Source organism: Andrena cerasifolii, chromosome 5, assembly GCF_050908995.1.
Source record: "Andrena cerasifolii isolate SP2316 chromosome 5, iyAndCera1_principal, whole genome shotgun sequence".
Taxonomy (NCBI): Eukaryota; Metazoa; Arthropoda; class Insecta; order Hymenoptera; family Andrenidae; genus Andrena; species Andrena cerasifolii.
Window position 1 is genome coordinate 14,083,650 of NC_135122.1, and position 14,192 is coordinate 14,097,841.

General features: G+C 42.9%; 3 protein-coding genes across 3 annotated transcripts in view; 1 reads left to right on the forward strand and 2 right to left on the reverse strand.

The window, feature by feature from the left end:
• Positions 1-397, reverse strand: part of Plexa (plexin A) — a 240,341-nt gene extending 239,944 nt beyond the window's left edge. Inside the window, exon 1 of the mRNA XM_076811590.1 lies at positions 243-397. The gene's annotated coding sequence lies outside the window, so the exon portion shown is untranslated. The remainder of the gene's footprint in view (positions 1-242) is intronic.
• A 5,107-nt stretch (positions 398-5,504) lies between these two features.
• LOC143368667 (putative GTP-binding protein 6) lies at positions 5,505-7,823 on the reverse strand. The gene is made up of 2 exons (XM_076811618.1): positions 6,413-7,823; positions 5,505-5,969 (listed from the first exon to the last, which is right to left on the reverse strand). Exons 1-2 carry the CDS (start codon positions 7,442-7,444, stop codon positions 5,538-5,540), a joined length of 1,464 nt encoding a protein of 487 aa, XP_076667733.1. The 5' UTR covers positions 7,445-7,823; the 3' UTR covers positions 5,505-5,537.
• Positions 7,824-8,115: 292 nt separating this feature from the next.
• LOC143368661 (rho guanine nucleotide exchange factor 38) lies at positions 8,116-12,790 on the forward strand. Its single transcript, XM_076811607.1, has 9 exons — positions 8,116-8,255; positions 8,354-8,531; positions 8,611-8,729; positions 8,815-10,248; positions 10,321-10,470; positions 10,542-11,162; positions 11,268-11,450; positions 11,526-12,128; positions 12,217-12,790. The coding sequence occupies exons 1-9, from the start codon at positions 8,166-8,168 to the stop codon at positions 12,406-12,408; spliced, it is 3,570 nt and encodes a 1,189-aa protein (XP_076667722.1). The 5' UTR covers positions 8,116-8,165; the 3' UTR covers positions 12,409-12,790.
• The last annotated feature ends 1,402 nt before the right edge of the window (positions 12,791-14,192 follow it).

The following is a 14,192-nucleotide window of genomic DNA, read 5'->3' on the forward strand; positions in this document are numbered from 1 at the left end:
TCCATCCTTCTAGCCGTACCTACTACTCTCACTCTCTCACTCCCTCTCTCTCTCTCTCTCTCTTGCGCGCACACACACACACACACCAGCTCTCTCTCTCTCTCTCTCTCTCTCTATATCTCTCTCTCTCTCTCCCTCACTCCCAGACGCACACGTATACGTTCGCACAGCACGCGGCATACGAGAATAAGAAGCTGCTCGGTGGCATCGGGCACAATGAAACCAGGCGGCTCGATGCGTACCGCGTGAAACTGACGAGCCACACGTAGACGCACAGACACCGTGCAGATGGTTTTCGATGGCGGCTCGAAATCTCAGTCCCGGACGACGCCTACACCACCACCACGTACCACCTTAATAGCTGTGCTTGCCCGGACTCACGGGACTCGACTGGGCTCCGCCAGGCCACGATATCCCCGCCGCACTTGCGCCAACCGGCTATTGCTCCTACCCTTCGTGAGGATATACTAACCGTTCCTCGTTCTTACGCCCACCCCCAGCGCAGTTCTATTACCCGTCCAGACAAACTGAACCCCTGCGGAGCTCCCACGCCCGCGAAACAGCCAATGCTAGGGCCTGCCGGCAGGGCCGTCTAACTCTGTGCACGGACGCCGATCCGGCGAATACGCTTCGCATTCGTTCGTAATGATCGGTGTTTGAAAATAACTTTAACCCCGCCATCGGTTATTAGTCACTGGTATGCCGAGCGTTAGACAGAAATCGATTTTCACGTAACAAACATCCGCCACTCCGACCGATTGATAGGGATTATTCGAGGCTGTACAATACGAATGTCTAGAAGTCTCTTGTTCCATTCCGTAGAATGGAAAGATAGAACGACAGACCCGAGATTGTACCTTCTCGTGGTAAAAGCGGAGGGTGATTAGATGGAGTAACGCTCCTATAACTGGGGCCCTAGCTTGTCTATATACGGCCCTAGCTCTCGCCCCGTTGAGTCGTGTTGTGACTGGGTAAACGAACGAAATACTCTAATGGTCTACGTTCGTCTCTTTCCACTTGTCGTTCCTTCGAAGCCACGTAAACGAACGACAATTGCGTAATATTTCTCTCATTGATTCGTCTCGGCCTGGCGAGTAATCTGGGGACGAAGGGCCGGCTAATAGATACACGGTGTAAAACTACACGGGGCATGACCGTAATAACGAGAAGAAGAGTAGGTGGAGAAAGAGCGCGAGCGTGTATGTAAATACGCATCTCTTTACCGGGGACCCTTGCGAGTGGAAGGAGAGACAGAGACGGGGACAACGAAACTGAAAACGACCGAGAGAATGAGAGAATGGGAGTCAGAGGAGCCTCCGGTAGGCGTGGAAAGGGAATCGTGTTGATCGTTTGACGAAGGCATTCGCGGGTATGGGACTCTCCTACGCGGAGTTGCCCGCTCACATTTTTCTGCCTCTCTTTGAAGTTACCGACTTCGCTCGACTAATATCCGTCCGGCGAACATCGGCCGCGTCACGTAAAGGGCCCGCCTTTTAACGTTGATTTCCCATCGCGAGAAATCCGCCCAACGACTATCGCTCTGCGATTAACCCAGTAGCGGATTTAAAAGGGCGGCTGATGAACAATTGTCGCCTAGGCCCCTGCACAGAAGGCCCCCGCAGGGCCCCATGACCAAAAAAAATTATGATTAGATATAGGTACAGTAGAGCGTCAATTATCCGAACCTCGATTAACCGAACCAGTGCTGCATCATCGCTACCCCCACCATTTCTTTGAACCAGTGTGCAGCTACCAATTACTCGATTGACTTTTGCGTAATATAAATTAACGCAGTAGGATTCTTGTATATAATAAGTAATTTTAGGTGTAATTCGAATAATTCGAATTTCCGAATCACCTCGGTGGTCCCAAGTAGGGATTGCAAACCGGTAAATCGGTAAATCGGTTTGAAGCTTTTTTTCACTGATAACGTAGTAGATATCGACGAAATTATGCGCTACATATATGCGCTACTATTTCTCGCGATCTACCGGCAAATATCGAGAAATACGTATTTCTCACGATCTACCGGTAAATATCAAGAAATACGTAATTTATCAAATTACCGGTAAAAATTTGGCGATTTACCGGTAAAAATTGGATGTATAGCAATGTAGCGCATAATTCCGTCGACATCTACTACGTTATCAGTGAAAAAAAACTTCAAACCGATTTACCGGTTTACAATCCCTAGTCCCAAGCAATTCGGATAATTGACGCTCTACTGTATCCCAGCACTGCATTTTTTCGCACTACTACACCTGGCCTGTTTTTAGTAAACTACCTCTTCATTTTCCCCCAAAAATGGGCCCCTCAGAACGTTTGCCACCTGGGCCTTTTTTCTTAAATCCATAGATACGAATTTCTTTCGAGCCCGAAAGAAATGCTCGAAAAGTGGCTTCTTAGATCCCCTCGCGCCTACCTCGAATGCCTCTGGTTGAAGCACGAAGCTGAAACGCGAATTTTTCGCGCGGAACGGAACCGCTCGGACCCTCGCGATGAAATGAAAAGGCAATAACTCATTTCGGAGTAAGAGTAAACGCACTGCGCGTCGATCCAAGATGCCTAATCCCTACAATAACCTGGCGACAGGCGAAACCCTGTGCCTCGCTAAAGCAGTGTCGCGTGAAACGCATGATTAATCACAGCACGGTGGAAGTTAACGATTTAATGTTGACGCAACATTACAAATCGATTACCGCTCTTTTCCGTGTCACCAGCGATAACGAGACATCGCGAAGATACGAGCGGAAGATACGTATTCCGCGAGCGGAACAGGTTTCGTCGGTCAGATTGGCGAGGCCGTCCAATTAAAATTATAGCAAACAGAGCCGCGGAAACGGCGGCAAACGGTAGACACCGTTTTCGTTATTTATGCGCACAGCGTCGTTTAATCCGATTCCGTGGCCACCAGCAACGGTGGCCGGAGATCAAAGTTCTGTCCCGTCGATTTCGCGGACGTCCAATCGGGGTCGCAAAATATCAAGCGGTGCGAACCGTAATTGAATCTGTAACGGCGGCCGAATCAGGGCGACGTCCAATCATTACATTATACGAGTCACTCGCCGATCGACATTCGTTAGTCAATCGTTCGTGTAATTGTTGGCTTGCAGTTGCTGGATTAAGCTCAGCTTTGTAGTTGAAGCACCAGATAAACGCGCGCCGTCCACCGTCAGAGTGAAGCAAATGACGCGTTGAACAAAAGAAATACGATGGCTCGCCCGTCGGATCGGCAATTCCGACGAAATCTACGCGGCGCGATGCATTTTAATTGATGCACGAAAATAATGAAGAAAATATTGATTAGCAGAGGTTCCAACGACGCTTCCGAGTGCTCAATGAGACACCAACGTTCTTTTTCGTGTTTGCAATAGACGCGCAGCGGTTCGACTATTTTATTATCAAGTTAATGATACGGTGATCCTCGATGATCGTCGCTTGGCGCGATAGGTTGACCTCGTTGGCCTTGTGGCCGACCGTGGCCACCTCCACCTGCCGATCCCCGTAAAATTCGACTGACCCCGGCGACCCCCTTCAATCTCCGCTCGTTAAATTCCCTGCCAATGCAACGGGCTTCCCGAGACACACCAATTTACAGGGACTTCGCGATGCGTAAGAATAGAGAGGAGCATCGCGGGAACAGCGGTGGTTGGACAATGCATGCGGGAAACGCAACGCGGCGACAGATAATCATACGTCTAATGCGTGGACGCGCGAAGATTACGGCGATTACAGGGTCTATCCCGCGGCCAGGGAGCGGCGGGTATGCAAAGTTGCTGCTTTGTTGTCACGGTAAACAGTAGGAAAACGGTGGAAATTAGTCGTTCGAGTTGGGCCAGCGGCAGGCGTGGCGGCGCGATAATTAGGTTTCACTTGGTTCGCTTTAATAATCCAGGCGACATGCAAAGTGCATCGCCGGGATCCTTGCGCCCGTGAAAGCGACCGGCGCGCCCGCGTCTCTGGTGTGGGTGTCCAGCGTTAACGTTAACCCTAAGCGTCGCGCTGGCCCGCCGCCGATTCTGGGCCTGCCGGGTGACAAATTTTGCAAGGGCAGCCGGAATTATTAATGCCCTTTCCGAGACGGGGAAAGGCGAGGCGCGAAATTAGCAAGCCCGAAAGCGGTGCACGGTCGCGCTACAAGCGAATTCCAATCGAGATAATGAAAATTAACGACGTTAAAGCGACGTCACGGCTTCGTAATTAATTATCGCGGCCAGTTTGCCCGTTGTCGATCGGGGCTCTTGGCACGCCGGGCCCTTCCCGCGGGGTAGAGCCACATAATCGCGATATCAATCCTTCATTAATTCCTTCACCCGAAGGACGCCACGTCGAAACTCTTCCACGAGACGCCGCGATTAATTCCTCAAGACGCTTTATGTATGTATATATCTATATATGCATGAACCGGCGGCTCTATGAATTATACATCACGTCGCCGGCACCCTCGCCGCGAAGTTTCTTGCGCTGGATGATCGTTCTTGCGCTCGCCAAGAGACAGAGAGAGAGAGAGAGAGAGCCAGAGGGACCGAGAGAGAGAGAGAGAGAGAGAGGCAGGAGGATAAGACAAATAAACTTCTCTGTTAATAAACGCGGCCTCCGGAAGCCCCTCCGCGAGTGCCTGCACGAAAAAGAACATCCAGAAACAGGTAGAGATCGATTGTTCATTAAATTCTAAAGGCTGATTTAGTGGCTGCCATGCGCCTACGTAATTGCCCCCGTTCTGCTACTGTCTTTCTTAACTATCGAGGCTCGTATATCAAACCGCGTTTGGGTAAAACCAGCCGGGCGTAACGAACTTCCTTATCTCGTTTACCCTTCGCCGGATTTTCGTATCTCCCTTTTTCCACGGGCCCCCATCCTCTCCGCTTGAATCCTACTCTCCGATAATGTGAAATCGCATCCTCCGCGGCCCACGCGTCGCTCGCGTCGGCCGCCGATTTATGCTACGATGCACCGCACGATTCCAACCAGCGGACACACTCGCCTGCAGATCTCTCGAAAAATTTCCCTCCACCGCTCTTTCAGTCGGGCGCATTTATTCGTAATCGCGTGGCGATGACGGCGCGTGCAATTTCGTCCTTCTCCGGAGGACGTAAATAAAACGAATGGACCAGCTCGTTTTTATATGCATGATGCATTTTATATTCGCGCAAATGCACGGGCATACGCGATTAAAGTTCTAGCGCCGTTAACGAGCGCAACGAATTTCCGGCTGAAAATTCCAATCGAGTATGCACCGTACATCTGGTATTCAGAAGTGCTGGCTGCAGGGAAACATGTGCGCGACACGTGTACGCGATGAGTCGTAAAAAAAGGAAAATCTTTTGAGAGGCAAGCCTCAATCTCGAGGATTTCGAGGCTGGCAAGTGCCATTTAGTTTGATGAAAAAACGATAACACGCTTGGGAGCGCTGCTGCGGCAGCGAGTAACGTACTCTTTTCAGGTTAAATATTGAAAAAAAAAAAGGTAACGGGAAAGATATATTGCGATTAACAACACAGGCGTACGTATGTAAATGAGTATCTCAAACGACCGTTTTATTCGTTGCAAACCCGCTTAAATTTGTAAAATGTCGATGTAGTCATGATTACATCCATTACCAAGTACTGCGGATCCTCCGAGTCAGGCTCCGCATTTGTAACCGTTGTTTCTTTATATAACCACGATGCGACAGCACTGCCTACTTGCACTCTAATGCGTCGTTTCATTAAATCGGCAGCTCTCAAAATTTCTTCCTCCAATTTCAATCGTAACACATCGATCCCGGTTAATTTTAAGGAGGACACGCGCAACGTGTCCTCTGGCATGTCGTCTTTCTCTGAGGTATCATCTCCGGCGATATCGCATTTATTGGCAACGTTAATTACTATTTTATTTTCGCCTATTATCGGTCGTATCGTTTCCTGAACATGCTGAATTTGCGCTTTCACATCGGGGTGACTGATGTCATACACGTGAATCAAAAGCTCCTACAAAAAGTCGGATAAATTAACCGATAATTACGTAACGGGCCGTCCTTAAATTACGTAAGGGTAATTTTGGCGATTTCTTACCCCCTCTCTCCCTCCCGGTATATGAATTCGTAAGATTTTATATTCCAACCCCCTCCTTACGTAATATTTTTTGCATTTAATTTTTTCAGTTATTAAATTGTCTTAAAGGTTTATATAATTCGTTTAACTCGGTTTCGGGAAATTTATTCTGAAACTACTTTTCTGGAACATTAATGATAGAATTTGTATTTATTGAAAATTAGGTCACAAAATAATGCGTAAGACGCAACCTGACTTCCTCTTCCTTGTAAGAAAACGTAAGAAACTCGCGACTCCCTCCTCCCCCAAAAAGCCTTACGTAATTTAAGGACGACCCCTAAACAGTTTAAGATGAGTATCGAAACAAGCGATTAACGTACTGCATTTATAGCGTCTTCTAATGTTACTACGAATGGTTCTATTAAGGTTTCTGGCACATCCTGAATGAAGCCTATAGTATCGATATATAACACCTTCAACTTATTACGCAGGAATCCTTGATGAATCGTTGTGTCTAAAGTGGCGAATAATTTATTTTCAGGCTCTAACGACACATCCCCTGTTAGTGCTTTTATCAACGATGTTTTCCCAGCATTCGTATACCCAACTACAGCGATACTTGGAAAACCGTAGCTACTTCTTTGACTTTTTATCATATTCCTGTGCTCCTTTATTTTTCTCAGCGCAGTTTTCAACTTTCTTTCTCTGCTTTCAAGCAATTTCTTTCTCTTCTCGTCTAAGTTTATCCTCCCGCCGTGACAAGTGAACAGATCAATCATTTTCTTCTTTATGTATGGAATTTCTGCCAGCGACACTTGCAACTTTGCTTCCGGCGTCTTTGCGTGGTCACGAAAAATATGAATGACTATAGAGTACCGATCATAAATAGGCAAGCAAAGTGCTTTCTGTAACTCGGCTATTTGTACAAACTTCAATAAGTTTGTACTAACAAATATCGCTGTTGCATTCGGACAACTCCCAATCTCCTTTTTCAAAGCGTTAAGTGCTCCAGAACCAACCAGCTGTTTCTTCTGTAGAGTTAAGAGGGGAATAATTTTTGTCCCTACTACGCTCCAATTTGGTAGGGTATTGATAAGTGCTACTGCCTCTGCCAACTGTAATTCAGGTGTGGTGTTTCTTCTCTTATTCACACCCCATTTTATATATGGCTGCAAAATAAATACTTTATGTCCACCAGTGACTGTTCCTAAATAATCTTGGGACAGTGCCATATAATTCTGCTGTTCTTCTTCATTTTCTTCATACCTTTCAAACTCCTCTGTAGAATTATGTTTATATCGATGGACAATATTCAGTGTGGCGAATTCTCTCTTTTTACGTATCAAATTTATTCTATTACAATACGGAGACTTATTTTGTACAGCGTGAAACAAAATCCTTAGGCACTGCATCGTATAATAATTAATATTTTCGTATCTATCACTTAAAATATTTTTTGTTTTGTAAACATAACACAGTCTAAGCAACAACTGTTATCAATACGGTTTCATAACCTTAAAGTCATTAAACGCATGGTAATTGTACTTCAATCGGCACATAAAAAAATACAGAGCTAGCAAAATATTATTAAACTACCATCGATACATTCTCTCTTTTGAAACATGTACCGATGGTATACGAAGAAGATTATTATAATCCGAAATTACGCTCATAACCTCGAATAATGCAGAGAATGTACATTCAATACAGTATCAGAATAATCAATATTGTCAGAAACTGTATTATAGGATTAGGAGGATCAACACCCTCTAACGCAACAATTACAGATTGTATAGATTTACTGTAATGAAACAAGCGATTGCGTAAACCTCTCGACCAAAATAAGCACAATAAATAACTTTTCTATATATATATATATAAATATTATAGAATTATCCTAGTTGTTCTTATGCTATATGCTCGAAATGTTTGTGCAAAAGTCCCGTTTTACGGTAATTTATTTTTGTTAGTCACACGCGTCGAACTCAAAATTCGGACATAATCGCGAACAGATGTTCCTGCCACGTGACTTATAGCAACCGCGTCATTAATCTGTCAAGGTGTCAATCTTTGTAACTGCGAATTACGATTTCCCGAAATTGAACGTAAAATTGAACCTAATCGAGTTGAAAAATGGAACAAGGTACATTGACGAAGGTCCTGCGCGATTTCCTCACGACCGTCGATGGAGAATTAAGTTTAAATAAAGGGGAATACTTTTTGGTAATGCTTATGTGTATCTATATATCTATTTAAACATTTCCTTATAACCCTATCGAGAATAATAATATTGTGGTGTACTCTGTGTAAAATTGAAACAGGTATGTAGTGTCATAGATAAACACTGGTGTTACGGAGAATCTCGAGGCAGGTCAGGGAAATTTCCTTCGAGACATTTACACAGAGTAGAAGTACCGCAGATACATGACTCGGAAACTTTGTTTATTTCAACCGCTGCTTTCCCAGGGCAGCAGGATGGAGATTTGTCCTTCTCTCAAGGTGATTCGTTTCAATGCGTACAGAGTAATATATATTTTAAAGTAAAGTAATTGTTTTAACCCATACTTGATGGAATTAGGGGAAATTATTATTGGATCGCAAGATGTTGGATCCGGATGGTATTTGGGGCAAACAGATTGCAGAAAGGGCATTTTTCCTTTGACTCACGTATGGCGACTTGACTCTAGCTTATTAAAGGTATGCTTTTTAAACAACCTTCGTTCTAGTAACAAGCTAATTCGTTTCAAATCGAATTGATAAATATCAATCTTATTGCTTTCAGAAACCTTCAGCGAAGAATGTTATAAGAAGAAGGGCCAAAATAAGAACCAATCTACGAGCGCAACTTGACGGCGAACTTGACTTAACAGAAGGCGAAATAGTTACAGTCACAGAAGTCCTTGACGATTGTTGGTGTCGTGGAGTAACAGAAAATGGGAAAGAAGGGATATTCCCAGAAGCATTTATATCTTACATAGATGACACTGCTGATGAATCCGATATGGCCTCTGTAATAGACAATAATTCCTCGCCTGCATCAGTGCCTTACAATGAAAGGATATACAACGTCATCGAAGAAATGCCTATACCACCTTATATCGAAGAACCCGCTCCAAATTACTACGACTTATTTCCTCAATACAAAACAGCTGTATCGGATCCAGTAGAGAGCACTACAAACAGTAGCACTCTGAATACATTGGACGTAAACCCATACGCTATAACTTTGTATCCGTTTAATGCTCAGTTTCCAAACGAGCTGAGTTTTGGGGCAGGCGAAGTGGTACATCTCATTAAACATATAGATTCGGAATGGATAGCGGGTACAATAGACAATCATAAAGGCATTTTTCCTGTATCCTATGTTAACATTATAGTAGATTGCGGTGAAAGCAACAGCGAGTATAGCTTCTCGAATCAAGATGCAGCTACGATAGAATACAATGAATTAATACCAGGAACGCAAGCTAGGGTGGAGTATACATTTCAAGCTCAAATGGATGGAGATTTAAGCGTTGTCGAAGGCGATACCGTCACAGTGATCGACATGGCAAATGCCGATTGGGTTAACGTTAAAGATCAATTGGATAAGATCGGTTTGTGCCCAAGAGGATACCTGACAGCTTTACATACAGAATCGTCAGATGTTACTCAGTGTTCTTTAGAGGATTTTGTGGTAATTCGGCGCGATGAGGTGTGTGATAAAACAGAGGAACAAAAGTCAAAAAGACTTTCTGAACCACACAGACCGGCACCTCCGGTACCAGTACCAGGTAGAATGCCTCTACAAAAGGACGTGACAGAGAATAAAGAAACAAATTTGAGAAACGTTAATCCACAGGTCGATGTTGCTGACAACAATAACGTAGATGTGAAGCAAAAGAACGCAGATCACAGGCAGAACGTTATATCTGAATTAGTTATTACGGAAAAGGAATATGTTCGTGATCTAAAGCTGACGTATGAAACATTTAACTTACACGATCCAAGTTCACTTGAGTCTCTAGGAATAGATGTAGCTATTCTATTTGGGAATATTTTTGATATCATTCAAGTTGCAGAAGAATTGCTAGATATGATACTGAGAGCGATGAAAGGATGCGACGAAGAATTGCAAACAATTGGTCCCTGCTTCACAAAAATGTCTGAAAAATTGAAGAACGTGTACGTGAAGTACTGCGGGAGCCACGAAGCTGCGTTAGTTTTGTTGAAAAAGGTTGTACTTTGTGTATGTGCTTTGTATGTAATTCACATTCTATACATTGTATATATTGTTATATTATTTCAGTATGAAAGTAACGAAGAAATAATGATAGTATTTAACAAAGGTATCGAAGCATTAAGGTACCAGGTAGCTTGCTTTGATATGAGCTCTATCCTTATAAAACCAGTACAGAGAATTTTAAAGTACCCTCTCATTTTATACGAATTGGTAAAGGTGAGTCCAGCGCGAGTGTATGTTTTATCTCGAGGAGTTAACGAATGTTTATTTAGCTGTTTTTTTTGTAGTGTACCGATGATAATCATCCTGATAAAGCAGAAGTTGAAGAAGCTTGGAAGACTATGACAGCTGTTGCAAGTCATATTAATGAATATAAACGTCGGAAAGATTTGGTGTCCAAGTACTTGGATAATGATAACACATTAATGAGGAAGATGGCCAAACTTAGCATGCACTCCGTAGCCAAAATGTCTATAAGATTAAGTACACGATTATCTGCCAGTTTAGGATTAACGAACGTCGCGGTCGATCCAGAGTTTGAGGAACTTGAGAAACAATTCAGATCCGTAGAAAAATGTACTTTACAATTGGCTAAAGACGCCGAACAATGTCTTATACATTTAAGCGACGAAGCTATTTCGGGGGAGGTAATGTCGGATTTCTTAATCCAATACTATCAAGGAACTTCAAACGTCGAAGCAAATAGACTTAGAGAGATACGGTCCACGATTTGGTCGCAATTCATTCAAGAGCTGAAGGGCTGTTTAAAGGACAGAGTCAGTGAGCCAATAAATTTCCTGGCGACGTTATTAGAGGGGCCTGCTGTATTAATATCCAAAAGAGACGACAAATTGCTCGACTATGATGCAGCCATTTCGAAGAGTGAGAAGTACAAAGAATCGAGAATTGTAATTACGTTATATTTAACTACCTCTCTTTTTTAAGTTTAATTCTAATGTATATGAATTTTGAAATATTTAAATATTTTCGATTGTCATATAACATTTATATAGGTGCAGGACGAATTAGCTACAGCGAAAAACAATTACGAAGCTTTAACTCAGCAACTGTTGGAAGAATTGCCAGTCCTGATTGATGCAGCAACAATAGTGTTAGTTAACTGTATCAGTGCTTTTGCCCAAGCTCGGAAACTTTTATGCGGCAAGATTACCAAACGTTATTTAACTCTTTGCGAGGTACTTGTGAAATGGAAATTAATGGCTACTAGTGCTTAAGAGAGAAACAATTAAATTGCATGTCTGTATTTGTAGACCTCGGCTCAACTATCATCTCAGGATATTTTAGAGTCATTTCTAGTTAATCACAATTTATTGTGGAATCAGATAACGCGTTTTGCGTTTGCTGGATCAAATCCCAGAATAGAAGAGGCAGGATCCGCATGGTGTCCACAAAGCGAAAGACAAAGAACCACATTGAAGAATAAATATTCCAGTGATAAGTTATACATAGTCACAGAAAACATAGTAAGCACTTCATCTTTGGACATGGGTGCTGCCCGCGGAACCTTGGTTGCAGTAATAAAGAAACAAGATCCCATGGGGGATGCAAGTAGATGGTTTGTGGATAATGGCATGGCTCAAGGATTTTTGCCAGCCAAAGTACTACAGCATCAACAAGTGCCACGAATTGCATCATTGGATGAAACTGCTACTACAAATAAATTGTGTAATACATCTATGCCTGATCTGATCTGCATGGATTCTCCGGAAAAGGAACAGAAGACCGTGTCTTCGTCGCATTTGCAAGAATTACTTAACATCAAAGTCAGTGAGGGAGTAAAGAAGAACAACCACTACTATGGCAACATCAAGCAAATTCCTAGAGTTCAACAATATCAAAATTTAAATTACGAGGTAGGTAGCAATATACACATGCATGTACCACGAAGTTAAATTTTATAATCGGAATATTTTATAATTGCGAGTCACAATTCGTTTACAGTTTTATTACGCGGAATATGATTTTTCAACGAATATTGCTGGAGCATTGCCAGTTGTTAAAGGACAAGCTTTAAGGCTCGTTAGACCCCACGATGAAAAGGGGAATGACGAATGGTGGCTTATGGAAGATCGTTATGGTAATAAAGGCTACGTACCCAAAAACTATTTACGGGAACCACTCAAAAAAGATTAAACTCATACAGAGAACATTATACATATTCTTTCGCATGCTAATCTCTGTATTTTACTAACCACAGTACCTTAATATTTTAAATATTTATTGGCATTATACATTAATCAGAACTATTTTATACTAAATGTAAAGATGTTTTAACCATTCAAATTTTATGCAAAGGTATTATAACATCTCTAGCTTCTGGTACTTACGCTTATACGCTTTACACACCTAACAGACCTCTCTGTAATTTATTGTGTGGAACAGGAGTAATTAAAAGATGTACATTACACATTTATCTACTAAGGGAATATATTATTTCTGTGATAATGTAAGTATTTGTCAATGCGAATATACTCGCAACTTTTGTTATAATTTGAATATATTGTTATTATTTACATGTACTTTGTAATTAATTCTGCGAGTATGCCAAAGCTTCATTCCGAAGGTAGTGAAGTAAGTAATCTTTGCACATTCATAAGTCACAAATGCTCCTCGATAATAAGAATTATTTTAAACAGCGCATAGGCAAGAGCATCGCATCAGCCTCAGTCTCAATAATGATACATCACTCATCATACAGTAAATGCATAAATGAAGAATGCAAAGAGGGAAATTTCAAATAGTTACCACTGCATCCATTCTGGTCAACGATTCGTGCCCTGAAGTGTCGTTGATTCCGTGTCGGCTTCCATCCCCTAGCCACGCTCCATGGCCACCAACCCAAGCATTTTCGGCATTGCTCGCGGTTGCTGGCCATTCGTTCGCAACGGTACAGAATCACACGGGCATTTTTGGGACAGTCGATCGGTTTGTCGCGGTCCCATTTTACAGTCACAGGAACAACTAAACTTCACTCACGTACGGCAATCAGATACTTTCACAGAAGATAAGGTCTCCCGATAAATGACCGCGGGCACGTAATACTTCAGTTTGAACATGAAATCGACATAAGAGCTAGGACTAACCGACGGAATGCTAGAAAAGGCGCCAAATCACCCGGCAACATGTATCCAGGAAGTCGTCAAGAGCTCCGCGAGATACCTTCTTGTATCCAGCGACTGGTATCCGACGATTCGTCCCTTTGAGAGTAAGGCTCTAGTATCCAGCGATTTGGCAATATCTTTGTGGGATACAGCGACTCAACGCGGAACATTCTTGGCCATAAGTCGTCGCATATAAGTCGCTGGATATAAGAATGTATCCCGCGGAGCTCTTGGCGACTCCCTGGATACATGTTGCCGGGTGATTGTTGTTCAGTTTATACGTACCTTAGACGACGATAATTTCGTTCGAGGATTCTTTCGAAAATTCGCAATAATAGCAACCAGGCTCGCGAATCACGTCCTCCACTCGGATATCCAGATACCTAAAGGTGGTTCTCTGCAATTGACTCGATATGATCGATGTTATTTTTACTTGCATCGGATGCGTCATTGACGTTGGTAGGATCTTCCGAGAATCCTGGACACTCCATCGATATGACGCATTTCTTTGTTTAAAGACACCAATCACAAACGATTTTTCAAGTACATGCAACCTGCGCGCACCTCAGGTTCCGAGCAGGAGTGGATTCTCAATCTGGCAATTCCTTTTAGGGGAAAGAAATGCTAGCAGGATTTTTTCTTTATAAAACAAAAGGCTTCTGTTATTCAACAAGTACCTACAATAAATTTCAATCACTGTCAAAAATTAAATTTTAAAACAATTATTTATTTTTAAATGTAAAGGGCGGGTAAAAATCATTTATGAATCAGAGCGGCGGAAGAGCTAGATTGGGCACTGATTGTATAAACGAGAAG